The sequence below is a fragment of the Bombyx mandarina genome, chromosome 01 (genome assembly GCF_030267445.1).
Source record: "Bombyx mandarina strain Sakado chromosome 01, ASM3026744v2".
Lineage (NCBI taxonomy): Eukaryota > Metazoa > Arthropoda > Insecta > Lepidoptera > Bombycidae > Bombyx > Bombyx mandarina.
Window position 1 is genome coordinate 17,759,826 of NC_143208.1, and position 14,251 is coordinate 17,774,076.

Below are 14,251 nucleotides of genomic sequence, written 5' to 3' on the forward strand. Positions count from 1 at the left end.
TTTGGTGTCCACTGAATATTTAGCATTCAGTATTTTGACTGTCAAAACTATTTGGCAACAAAAATAAGACATACATTTGAATCACCATATAAGGCGTATCCCCAATAATCCATTTAAAACAGTAGACATAATAATAAATTGAACCTAGCAGCGTTTAGTAACTCGTATACGAAATCAAGCTACGTTCAATCATATAAACCTGACATTGTTGCACTTTAAAAACATCCTGGATTCAATTTATAGAAGATGATAGAATAATTCGTAGTACGTATGCGATCGCGTGTTCTGTTCATTTGCTGAGCGTTTGACAAACGTTAGTAACATATGGGTAGGTACTCTGGAAATTCACACCGACATTACAGCGTTTTTTAAATATTTTGACTATTCATTCCATATCCATGAAATGCTAATTTACTTCATTAGCTTATTAACAATTTGTTCAGTGGTTTTCTAGGTTACTTTTCTTTTACAGTAGATGTTTTTGTTGAATGATTCATTTTTCGAATTTTCATAGCTTAATAGGAGCTAAGCTATCGAATGCCGACCGATTGAATTGTTGTATAGTATTTTCTTCAGTTTTTGCGAAACGTAAGTAAATTAGTTTTATGGATAAAACTCGCGTTATTTATTGACAATAGACGACTGACCGTAGCCACGACAACCCTAAGTACATGTTCGAAACGTAAGAAATAATATAATAATAAATAGTTATATATAAATATATAGTATAAATGTTAATAAATATTTATATATTACGAGCTGACTCGGCAGACTTCGTAATGCCTCAATCTATAAATAAACCTAAACTTTGGTATAAAATAAACTTAAATCAAACAAAAGGAATCCGTCCGACGGGGGACACATAGAAGGAAAAATAAAATTGTTATTTTCATTGAATTCAGAGCAGTTTCATATTTATCTACCTTTTACTGGACTCCCACAAATATTTCAAGACCAAAATTAGCCAAATCGGTCCAGCCGTTCTCGAGTTTTAGCGAGACTAACGAACAGCAATTCATTTTTATATATGTATATAGATAAATAGATAAAATCATTAAAGCGCTCTGAAATTTTAAAGTTCATTTTATGAGATACGTCTTCAAATTCTCATTATTGCGTCTACATGTTTCGATGAGTAAATTTGAAATCAGAAATACTATTATTATCTCAATGTTCTTATCTTTATACGAGCCCCGTATGTGTCTGTCTCTGCAGTGATAAATTGCAACGCATATTCAGGGCGGAGTCCATTCGTTGTTCGCTCAACAACATCCTAGGTCAATAGCCAGCTATTACCAATATTGGTGCGAAGGTCGAGAATTCAAATCCCCGTCTTACAGTTAATGCTTTTCGAACCAAACGTCACCGTCCGGATGGTCAACATAATTTAAGATTCGTCTCCATTTAGATAATCTATATATTAATACGTGAAGCAAAAACTTTGTACCGCTTTTTTTGAAAATTGCGCGGACGGAGGAGTATGAAATTTACCACACTTATAGAGAATACAGAGCAGGAGTGCAAATGTGTATTTTTTTTTTAAATTATGCATTAATAATACATTAATTTAATAAAAAAAGCATTACACACACTACCATGTATTTGACACACACACGCATGCATACTATTTGTTTATTGTCAACTTTTCTTATTGCTTAGTCTGTGTTCAAACTGAGAATAGATTAAATATTGTTTGTCTTTATTAATATTTGTCTAAAGTGTACCTATGTAGTCTTGGTGAAATCTGTGATTATAGAAGTTAGTCTTACTTATGATTTCAAATAACTATAGTCGAATTTCGATTACCGGGGGACCACTAGTAAAGTTTAAATAAGCCTGAAGATGAGGCTGTTTTTTGGTTCCATTAAGGCTAAGACTAGATAACCCAAATAAATAAGTTGATTAAACGCATGTGATGGTGATGACAACCACTTATACCTCAAAAGGACCTCAATGGATACGGAGAATTTGTTTAATTAAGCTATGTAAAGTGCGCTGTTAAGGGGAATACTGCACCGTAAAAATTATCATAAGAAATAATACCATTACGGTTGCGGTACAAAATATAATAAGAGAAAAGTGGCAAAAACCTTTTTATTCCTTTGTTAAAAGATAAAGAAAAGAGAGTATAGATAGAATCCCTGAAATAAATGAAAAAAAAAAATCTTCAGTTTGTTAACAAAGTAAGCATGTAGCGAGTTATAATTAATTCGAGAAATATTTATGTGTTTATTATACAGAGCTTCGCAGAACGTGACTCGTTGAGTCCGACCACGATTTATGCAACTATGCTAATATGTACGTTTCAAGGAATAAATTTGACTTTATAAACGGTATATATTTTAAAATGTCTTTTTTCAGAGTTCGTGTTTTTGTATTTCAAGAATTCTTAAGGTTGCTAGTGAGATGATTAAGGGATATGTTTGTTTGGAAAGAATAGGGGAACTTGAGCATGTTTTTTAATATATATACAGGTGGACGAGCTCACAGCCCACCTGGTTACTAAAGCCCATAGACATCTACGACGTAAATGCGCCACCCACTTTGAGATATAAGTTCTAAGGTCTCAGTATAGTTAGAACGGCTGCCCCACCCTTCAAACCGAAACGCATTACTGCTTCACGGCAGAAATAAGCAGGGTGTTGGTACCTACCCGTGCGGACTCACAAGAGGTCCTACCACCAGTATGCGTCTATTATCATCGACTAGACTTGTATATTTATTTATTTATTCCTTACCTAATTGCTGGTAGCCCAGGGGGCTATTCCAGCTAACGGTTTGGTGAGCCAACGGGCTTAACCTGAGATACTTTGTAGGCCATGCAACCATACCATAGGCCTGGCAAGAGCAGTGCTTCGCAGAGTCTACCACCGGACCAGAATCGAGACCCACTGAGAAGACCTGGTGAGAAACTCAATGGGCTATATGGGTTAGTTCGTTCGCCAAACTCTTCGTCGTAATCGAGGAGTTTGACGAGGACGGTGACCGATGCTCGATGACCCTAAAATCCCCGAGTGTAGATTCAGGATATCCTACAAGAACCATTTCAGGCGACGGCGGCTGTGCGTTGCACCGTCGCCTGGGTCGGATATGACGTGTATCTATCTAACTATTCTTAAAATAAAATATTTTCTTTTTCACTAATTTTCACTCATCCTTTTGACTTGAAAACGTGTACATGTATCGAGAACCAATGACAATAATGACAAATGATTTTCTTACTTTGGCCTATGACACTGACCAGGATAATAAGGGAACAAAGTCTTTACCAATTTTAGTCCAGTTTGTTATTGAAACATATATTTTTAGATCTTAAACTACATTCACTGTAACATTAATTTCGATTTTGTTTACACAACTTTTAGTCAGTCGCAATGCTAGTATTTATTCTTGAAATTTTGAACTAAAATGTCAGAGCGTGGCGGTAATTCATAAGAGGTGGTGAAACTATAGTTGTAAGTTGTTACAGCAATTCCAGATGTGACGAAATTTAATTGGGATGTGTCTGTAATTCTTTACTTTTAATTAGCTATAGACTTCGGGGCAGCTCATGGATGCGGTGTTTGCTAGAAGAAGAATGAATTTGACGATGTAATGTTTGTAATTATAACGAACTCTATTTTCAAACTTTTCAATTTAAATACAATAATTATTGTATAGCTCGTTACAGCAATGAATCGTTCACGAGGGAAGGGCGTGTATTCAAAATCCATATCTTGTCGATTCGATTCGAATTTACGAATAACGATAGCTTGAAATAGAGAACACAAATAGACAGATATCCTGAATTATGGAAGAATCCAATGGGCGCAGATAGCGGCAACTAATCACAGAATTAATCGAGTGTAAAATCGGAGTAGAATCGATCCGCCTCTCAACAGTACATTCTAGAGTTACATTTGAATTGCAATACATAGGGCAGGGAAGAATGTCTATAAATTTTATTTTAACTATTTTCTGTCGTGATGTGTCCCTGATCTATACTAATATTATAAAGAGGAAAGATTTGTTTGTTTGTTTGTTTCGAATAGGCTCCGAAACTACTGGACCGATTTGAAAAAATCTTTTTCCATTAGAAGCCGACATTGTCCCTGATGAACATAGGCTACTTTTTTTATTTTTTATTTTTTTTTTTTTTTTTGTTTCATGTGTGTTTTAATGTTTCCGAAGCGAAGCGAGGGCGGGTCGCTAGTTTATTTATAAAGTCAAACAACCTTCATAATGAAGGAATTATAATACATCGCGTAATGAAAGTTATATAGGTACGTAGTACTTATTAAATTGATTTTTAGGGTCGTCACGCATTGCAGTTAAGGCGATAACCGCCCTATAATATCTGATCATCATTTTTCATTATATGAGGCTACACTGTGGTGATTGGTGACTTTATCACTTGAAATGGTCAACCGATCGGAGAAATCACCCGGGAATGGCGGTAAAAACAATTACAAACCAACATCCGACGCACAAAGAATAAAAAAAAATCATATATTTATGGCGTTGTTTTATTGCCATTGAATTTTATAACATTTTGCGACCGCAAAGCTACAAAGTTGAATCCATTAATAAAATTGACATTATTGATAGTATGTCTTTAATTAGTGGTTTATTATTAATAAAACAGTACTCTACTATACAATTAAAAGCTTACTGCTTTATATCTTGTAACATTAGTTTGTATCGTAAATAAATATTATATTATCAGGTAAAACAATGCAAAATTGAAAATATCAGCAACTGAAATGTTATTACATATTTCTATCACAAAAATGGGGATACTTTTCAATATTTTTACCCGTCCGTATTGCTATTCATTTTCTTTTTATCTACAAAACGTATTTACACTTATGTCATCTCATCACATAAATCTCCACTTTCTAATATACTACGTTATGAGTATATTTGTGATTTGGCTATGATATAATATAAACTGCTTTTTCGTTTACAGATAAAATGTCTATGAATAGAAAAACATAAAAACTGTGCAACGTCAGACGTATTTTTTCAAAAACCTTATTATTTTGAGGTGCTAATTTGGGAGAATCATAATATGTAAATAAAAATGTATTATTATCGACTATAGAAAGATAAAAAGTGGAAACGTCGGCTTTTGATAAAATACAGGAAGAAGAAGCCAATTGAATTTATTAGCGACGTAAACATTTCAGCATGTTGTCAGTTTACGTTTAAAAGATCTCCCATTTTGACGTTTTTATAGCCTCAACACCGTGTGCGACGCAGATTGTACTAATGAAGAGCCTTCAGTGATGAAAGCTTAGCCAGTGGTAGATAGCTATCGATTGTGTTGTGTTACGTGTGGGTGTTCGTGACTGACCTCGTCCTGAGGGTACAAGATTGACGTCACCGCCTTCACTCACCTTCACTGAGCGCTCATCCCGGACGCGGCGCGCGACCCCGGACACCGTCCATCCCGGAGACGAGCCACGACACGACACTCGGAAGGGACGCGTTCCGTCCGACACGACGACGTCCGATCTATTTGTCTTAGTGAAAAAATAAACAAATGTGTGACCGGGCCGCGCGGCCGTCCGTGTACAGGAAGCGAGGATAATAGTGAGGTGCTCCGTCCGGTGGTGGAGTAGCGCAGGGCGGGGGCTGTGGCGCTGTCAGGGGTGTGCCACGCCCTGGAGGCGGGGCCTGCGTCCTCGGGGCCGCTCTCTCTATCTCCACTGATACGGTCCAGCGCTGGGATACGATAACGGAATGGAGACCATTCTAGCGTTTTAACGTTTAGAAGCATTATTTATGTCGCATTGTGGTTATCTTTTTCGTATTTTGTCAATATTATCTTCGCTCCCGAGTTGAATATGACATCAAATTTTATAGAAATCTCTAAAGGATTTCGGAGGGTGTTTCGGGATTCGAGTTTTTGCGTTTACTAAAAGCATTTACTGTGCTTCGTCAATTGAACGAACCTGAATGAACAAACCCAAAAATTGGAATATATTACAAAATATCCTTAACACAGCGGTCACTAAGGAAAGTCAATGAAAAGTCAATTAAATTAATACTGAAATCGAAAGTCAATTGTATACAATGATATGTAAAACAAAACGCCGTTGAACCGTAACACCCACAAACCGTCAACCCCCCTGCTGTTTATGCTGCGATCGCGACATTTAACCCTACAAACGACGTAGGCGAGTTAAGTCCGTAATTAGCGGTGCTCAATGAATGCGCGCTAATCGACCGGGGAGGGTCGGAGCGACCCGGAGCAACGCCTCCGCTGTAATTCATGACTTTCATGTTGTTCACATACAACACTATTTACTTTAATAATTTATTGGACACTTCGAAGCGCAATCAACTCGAGATCCAGATATTTTTATTTTTATGAATGAGGGATTACTGGTAGCCTGGAGGCCTCTGCAGTATCACCAGACAGGTGGACGAGCAGAAGCTCAACCAGGAGAACATAATCCAGAGATGCAAATCGCATTATGCAAATAATAAAACTCAGAATCTTCTACCAATGTACGCTCTTAATTATCACGCTAACTCACGAAGCAAAAACAATCATCTGAATGTTAGGTACCTACTTGTTTCATAATTACATGATAGAAATACCGGCTATATCTTTCTAGTATCTTGTAAGGTTTTTGGGAGTTGTAGACAAAAAGATATTGTGTTTGTATGTAGGGCACGAATAATACTTGAAACTTTTTACTGTTCACATTACACATTAAGACAGAATAGCTTTTTAATCCGTAGGTACATACAGCCCACTAAGCTTCTCCACGAATCTTCTGAGTGGGTCGCGATTCCAATGCAGTTGGTTTTTTTTTGAGATTGCTAGGGCTTGTGTTAGCAAATTCTTTCCGGTTGAGGCCGTGAGCTCACCTACCCGTCCGCGAGAAGCCTGAATAGCATTTAGACTGCCAGCAAATAGGTAGGGAAAAATTAGCTTGACCGAAGTGGGCCTTGAAACTATTGCTACCAACGGATCGAAATCAGTTTTAGTTTTACTATTTAACACGTTGACTGTGTGCAGGTCATCTCCCTACGGGGTGCAGTGAAGTAATTATATCGATTTCTTTTACTAAGCGCCTGGATTGCCGGACTCTAATTTCCTTTTGTTTGCCAATGTATGTTTTAGTCTTTTTCGGTCTTTTAAAAATAGTTTCATTCTCAGTATCTGCGGATTCGACTTTCCTGGAGCCTATTAGATATTCCGGCGCCTTAGAAGATCGAAGAAAGAAATCGACATAGTTTCATGAGCGCGCCGCGTAGGGCACTGGCGACCTACACAGCAGTCAACGTGTTAAAAAAAATTGCGTACCGATTGCGACGTTCGATATAAACGTGTAGATTATTTGCGACAAAGACAAGATCAAAACACTGAATGAACTTATGTTTCAAATAAAGTAACGTAAGTATTCGAAAACCGACTTCCACCTTGAAGGAATCGTTTCGTGGAATGAAATCAAACATCCGAAAAACATCCAAGTCGAAATACTACCACCAGCTATTTTTGCCACGAAGCAGTCATGAGCTTAAGGCGTGAGGCGGCCACAGTACAATTGATGCTGCGGCCCAATTCCTCGAGGTGGATGGGTTTTTTCACTTCGTATGTAATATAACCTTTTTTTACGATTGATGGATTACTAGTGGCCCGGAGGCGTTTCCAGTTTCACCAGGACAGGTGGGCGAGCGAAGGTTCAGCCAGGAGGAGTGGGATTTGCTGACAACTACCCGAGCGCCTCCAAGGGAGACCTAACAACTCAAGAGCAGCTGCTTCGCAAATGAATCTACTACCGGATCGGAATCGCGACCCGCTGAGAAGATCCCGCTAGAATCTCAGTAGGCTGATGCTTAGGTTAGGTTACATGTCGAACTCTTTGTCGAGTTCGACGAGTGCGGTTACTGGGGTTCCTAAGCCTGCTCCTAGTGTTAGAGCTGAAGGCGTTTAATGGAAGGGTTAGTATAGACCTATTGATCAGTTAACAGTTACTAACAGATCGACATCAAGCTCAGCTGTCTTTCTAGAACAAAAAAAAGGGTGCGTGTACTTATGTACGCGCGTAAGAAGTTAGACTTTATTTTTATTAAATTTATTTCTTTTTTTTTTATTTAAAATTTAATCAATTTCAAAAAAAATCGATTAAACAACATCCTCAAACACGCATATTGGACATCCCTTTTCTCGACATCGTATAAATTCGGTAATTCTCAGTACGGTTCAGAAAGTACACCTGCGGCTATATTCATACTCGCCAAGTTACGTCGGTCGTATTGTAATGAGCGATTTAGTGGGCAACTTCATTTCTGTTAATTTTATGTCACGGTGCGCGCGCATCGTAAAATTTCACTCTCATCAATTTTTCATAACGCGCCTAAAGAAGTATAACTTCAATAAAGCATCGTTAAATGTGTTTAGATATAATTTAAAACACATGTTAGTTATGAATATTGTAGTGGTTACTAACATCAAAATAGTAAAATTTTATATCGAATTAAACCTCTTAAGATAATATCGTGCACCCCATACAAGCCCAAAAACAAGGGATGACGCAGCTATTCTATTAATTGACTGCCGATACGAAAAACATATTGATTTGATAACCCCGCCACCTGGTCTCACAAGGTGTGGTTCGTAAATATTGACCAGCTGCGAGGGACCATTGCATCAATCACAGGCACGTTCGGAAAAGGATCATTTTAAGCTGGCCATTCAGTCCAGTATCCCAAGGCCTCTATTTTCATAGAAAGGATTGATCAACAGGGACCTGAATGCTATTGTTCTTCTGGCTAGAATTATAGCACTGGATCATTTTTAGGTCACACTGTCGGGTATTTATCCAGAGTGTTCTCGGACACGCGTTCCCAATCCTGTAGAGTGACTGTTACGACTTGCTCATTGTAAGGTGTTCTGACATTTGCCTCAGTACTATCGTGAGTACTATTCAAAGGCGTATACTAAGTTTTGCGTGGCTTCGAAATGCCGCAAACCGCGTTCACATTTTCACCCACAAAACAAGTATGTGTATTCCGCTTACCAGAACACGTTAACCATTGTCAATGAAACTGACATCTCGGTACTCGGCGGCTGGCGGTGAGTAACATGTCCGAATATAGTACATTCAACATTCACAAAAAAAGAAAAAAAAAACGTAACCTGTTTAAAGCTTTGAAATTTTTATTTATTTAAAATTAGAAAAAAATATAGAAATTACCTTTATTAGTTGCACAAATCTCTTTCATATATTTTTAAATAAATAAAGCATTGTTCAGTCCTAAACTAAGGACCAATAGTTCTATGTCGATCCGTTTATAAAATAACGCCAGATCCAACAAGTTGTATATCTACTTCGTCTTCTGGCATTTTAACCACTAAAACTAGTGCAGCAAAGATCGAATTTCAGTAAACTCTCGGGACAGGCGGAATCGTCTTCACTTCATCGTCCAATGTTGTATCGATGACTGGACGATAGCTTATAGTCACCTTTCCGGTGGCCTGGTCTAGCATCGTTAAGCTGTGTTTCCTCCAGTGCTGGTCGAAAGGTTTCTTTGTCTGGAAAAATTAGGATACCACATTTAACTGTGCGTTTAGAATTTAGATTTTAAGCAGAACTTCTTTGATCCCTTTCTTTTTTGACGTGACAACGGCTTATAATTCGATGGAATCGGCTGCACGCACGAAAAAACATGACTCATGCGGCGTTACCTCGCTCTGAGGCGTTCCATTTAAGGCTTGAAGCGCAAGCGAGAGCGCGCAACGAGCGACAAAGAGGCACAATCGGCCTCCGCGTTCGGCAGCGTTCGATATCTGTCTCTCTCCTACTTGAGTGAGCGATGAATTGTATTTATGCGTACAAATAAATGTAACTTGATCAATTCAATAGTGATTTCCATTTACTTCCTTCTCTATATCCATACAAAATATCTATCAAACAAATAAAATTAAAATTTTCTTTTGAAAAATGAAACCATTCTCAGTATTTTCTTATGACGTTGTCACGTTCAACTATCGTCAGTAAACCGACTTTACAAACAATCGATATTTCTACAGGAGAAAGTCGCCGGATCCCCACCCACCGCGGCAGGTGGGGTATGTGGGAGTTGAACCTCACTAAAAACTTTTGCCGCTCACAACCGGCGCCCTACCTCGGACCGGGCCGGAGCCCAGTCGGGGCTATTGAGACGGCGGGACAGGGTTGACGCGGAGCACACTACATCCATCCCGCCGTCCCTCTTTGATCCCTTAGGGCAGCGGTCGGGGAACTTTTTTAATTATTACCCCAAAATATTTTTGTCTAAGTTGATATTACCCCATGGCGAAGAACAAAAAAAATTAAATCGCTTCTTTTTAGCATCTTTGATATTATAGCCCCCATGATAATATTGAAAAGAAAACAATAACTAAAAATTTAATTTTAACATATTTTATTCAATTTATCAATGTAATACCTAGTAATATGTAACTGTAATAACAGTAATATAATACAGTTGAAGGAAAAAAATCGCCCCACAGAAAATATAAGTAAATGATAATTTCTTGCTATTTTATAATTCATATGATATTTTTCTTGTATAATTATTAGACGAAAAAACCAGTTTAAATTTTATATGTAGCCTCCATAAAAAAAGCTTTTTTAATTTAAATGATTTTTTTCGAGTTTGAAATCACAACGATTCTAAAGAAGTTTCACTTCAATATATATTTTTTACTAACAAAAGTTTCATTTTTACCCTCAAAAATTTCATTTTACCCCATTTGGGGTGATTTACCCCGACCGCTGCCTTAAGGAATTATGAAAAAAATATCACTAGCAGAAAGCTATCTACGAGTATTTCGTATGTCTCGTCACCTGGCCTTCGACTGGCTTGGAATAGTCCATTTCGTCACATCTATGAGGGTAATCGTCTCTAAAATGAGCGCCCCTACTCTCAGTTCTTTTGTGAGCGCTGGCCGTCAGCTGGATGGCCAGTTGCAGCATGTTCTGCAGCTCCAAGCTCTCGATAAGATCGCTGTTCCAGTTGAGACGGCGATCCGTAACACGCAGGTCTTTAAACGACTGATACCACTTCAGCATCTCCTGATTAGCTGGAAAAGTAAGCGAATAAGTAAACACTGTATTACGTGTATCACAAATTAAGATACTAAATTAACGATGAGAATTGGGTTTGGGTAGTCGATAAAAACAATGACTGATTACGTTGATAGACGAATGAGCTCTCTAATCGCCTGGTGTTATTACCGAAACCAGTAGATGTCACAACGTGTTTTTTTTTTTTTTTTACTAGATAGGTGGACTAGCTTAAAGCCCACCTGGTGTTAAGTGGTTACTGGAGCCATAGACGACGTAAATGCGCCACCCACCTTGAGATGTAAGTTCTAAGGTCTCACGTAGTTACAACGGCTGCCCCACCCTTCAAACCGAAACGCATTACTGCTTCACGGCAGAAATAGGCAGGGCGGTGGTACCTACCCGCGCGGACTCACAAGAGGTCCTAGCACCAGTAATTACGCAAATTATAATTTTGCGGGTTTCATTTTTATTACACGATGTTATTCCTTCACTATGGAAATCAATCGTGAACATTTGTTGAGTACGTATTTCATTAGCAAAAATTGGAACCGGCATGGGATTCGAACACCGGTGCATCGCTCAACACGAATGCACCGGACGTCTTATCCCTTAGGCCACGACGACTTCAAACTCACCAGCACTCACATTGAGGCATGACTTTGAAGTCTCAATACGGTCTCAATGACGGTTTTCCATTGTTCTATTCTGAACACGCGACTGTTTAGCAGAAAAAAACAGGCAAGACGCCGTATGGGATTATAATGGAACCAACTATAACGAATTATGAAAAGTTAAGTCTATTTTCCCTTTTCTATTTTCTATTATTATTATTTTAATTTATTTATTTCTTCCTAAGCTGGTAACTTTAGAGAGCTATGACAGCGTAGCCGAGCGAGTAGGTCAGCTCGCGGGGCCCAAACCTGGTGACGTTGCTAATACTAGCCTTAGCAAGGGCAGTGCTTCGCAGAATCTACCACCGGATGGGAAACGCGACCCACTGAGAAGATCCGGCGAGAAACTCAGTGGGCTGCGTCTATGGGTTAATTTTACGGCAAGTAAATTAACACAAAGTGAATAACTTGTCGACTCGTTGACCACACAAAATGAATGGTCGGTCATTTTGAGAGATGAGGCTGAAGTCTCAATAGTGTTAGTGTTAGTTGCTAATTTTACTACTCAGTATGCATGAGTGCTTCGATCTAGAGGGTTCGACGAGACCAGTGACTGGTGTTTGTGGTACCTAAAAGCACCGATGGATCGGGAGGATCCGAAAGGGCGACGTTTACGCCGACAGGATCGGATGAGTATTCCCTATTTATAGGCTGGTAGCATAAGGGGCTCTCCAGCTATGCTGCTACTGGTAGATGAGCTCCTGAGTCTCATTCAACCCGAGAGAATGAGCCAATAACACCCCTAGCAAGAGCAGTGCTTCGCAGAATCTACCGCGGAATGGGGATCGCGACCTACTGGGAAGATCAGACGAGAAATTCAGTGGATACAAATTTCATTGCTAATTACCTTCTTCCAGTAGTTTGGCCTCTCTGAAGACGGCGCACTTGCTTTGCATCGTGTTTCTCATGGCGTTCCTTAGTTCCGCTGTCGGAATGGTACCATTGGCATCTCGTATTTTAAACAGATTATCCAATGACGCCTCGCATATATTCTAAGTGGAAAAACTTTAATTATTAACACTGGAAACTATTAAAAATCTGCAAAAATGAAATTGCACACACTCGCTTTCTATATGTAGGATTCTTAATTCTGTAATTAGTAATCGATTGCATAGAATTTAATTTATTACGACGGATAAAATTTATGAGTCCAATTGCAAAGCATGTTAATTTTCTTTCTCTTTTTATTGGAAATATTTACTGTCCAATCTCGCCTTAGTTCCATTTTTATTCACTAATTAGCGTGAACAAAGAAAAACAAAAAATTGAAATTTAAACTGAAATTAAAAAAAAAGTGTTGCATCTTTTGTTTAGACAATGACATTTTCAACTATTACCGTAAGACTATCTCCACTTCTTATTTATCGAAAACACTAGAGCTCGTTCTCTAGTTAAGTTAAACAAAACAAAACCTAAAAACGGTTAACAAACAGCGAAGAAAACGGTACACGACTGTATTCTCTTTGCCCATTTGTATTTAAACTAGTTGTCCCGCAGTAGTCGAAATCCGACTATAATTAATTGGAATTGTAAGTTTGTACACTATTATGATTCTATTTTATACTTCTATAATCACAAATTTCGCCAAGACTACACTATAAAAATATTAACAAAGACAAACAATATTTAATCTATTCTCAATTAGACAACAGACGCCAAGAACAAAAGTTTGACAATAAATAGTATGCATGCATCAAATACATGGTATGTAGTGTGTGTAATGTTTTGTTTATGGATTTAATGTATCTTTTATGCATTATTTTAAAAAAATATTAGCATTGTGCACTTCTTCTCTATATCCTCTATAAGTGTGGAAAATTTCATACTTCTCCGTCCGCGCAATTTTCGTAAAAAGGGATACAAAGTTTTTGCTTCACGTACTAATATTTAGATAACTTCGATCAACTAAAATATGGACAGATTTTTGTTGCCGCCCAACTAACGTCTTTCAAATCTGGTTGCTTATCGCCCGGCTTGCTGTTCTTTGCAATGTTGATGCTGATTGCCTTGCCAAACACCACAATGTCAAGAATGGAGTTGGCTCCAAGACGGTTGGCGCCGTGGCAGTTGCTGACGGCCTCCCCGGCCCCATGCAGTCCCGGCACCGGGCAATCCTTATTGTTTTCGTGAACCACAACCTGATATGGTGCATAAATTTCAATTATCCATCCATGTTGGACATGCCGTAATTCTAAAGATATGCTAGCTTCACCCTAAGTTTATCCTTACTGGTGGTAGGACTTCTTGTGAGTCCGCGCGGGTAGGTACCACCACCCTGCCTATTTCTGCCGTGAAGCAGTAATGCGTTTCGGTTTGAAGGATGGGGCAGTTGTTGTAACTATACTTAAGATCTTACAACTTATATCTCAAAGTGGGTGGCGCATTTACGTTGTGGATGTCTATGGGCTCCAGGAACCACTTGACACCAGGTGGGCTGTGAGCTCGTCCACACATCTAAGCAATAAAAAAAAGACGACATATATTTTATGTACATTACGGAAATTAATTTTAAAATCGAGTCTTGCCGTG

At 38.5% G+C, this 14,251-nt stretch overlaps 2 protein-coding genes across 2 annotated transcripts in view; both read right to left on the reverse strand.

The window, feature by feature from the left end:
- Positions 1 to 5,543, reverse strand: part of Ets65A (DNA-binding protein D-ETS-3) — a 121,086-nt gene extending 115,543 nt beyond the window's left edge. Inside the window, exon 1 of the mRNA XM_089731569.1 lies at positions 5,379 to 5,543. The gene's annotated coding sequence lies outside the window, so the exon portion shown is untranslated. The remainder of the gene's footprint in view (positions 1 to 5,378) is intronic.
- A 3,599-nt stretch (positions 5,544 to 9,142) lies between these two features.
- LOC114252835 (succinate dehydrogenase [ubiquinone] flavoprotein subunit, mitochondrial) overlaps positions 9,143 to 14,251 on the reverse strand; it is a 174,973-nt gene continuing 169,864 nt past the window's right edge. Inside the window, exons 10-13 of the mRNA XM_089731668.1 lie at positions 13,666 to 13,860; positions 12,570 to 12,714; positions 10,830 to 11,065; positions 9,143 to 9,532 (exon numbers count right to left, since the gene is read on the reverse strand). Coding sequence (XP_089587794.1) covers positions 9,380 to 9,532; positions 10,830 to 11,065; positions 12,570 to 12,714; positions 13,666 to 13,860 — 729 coding nt within the window. The 3' untranslated portion in view covers positions 9,143 to 9,379. The remainder of the gene's footprint in view (positions 9,533 to 10,829; positions 11,066 to 12,569; positions 12,715 to 13,665; positions 13,861 to 14,251) is intronic.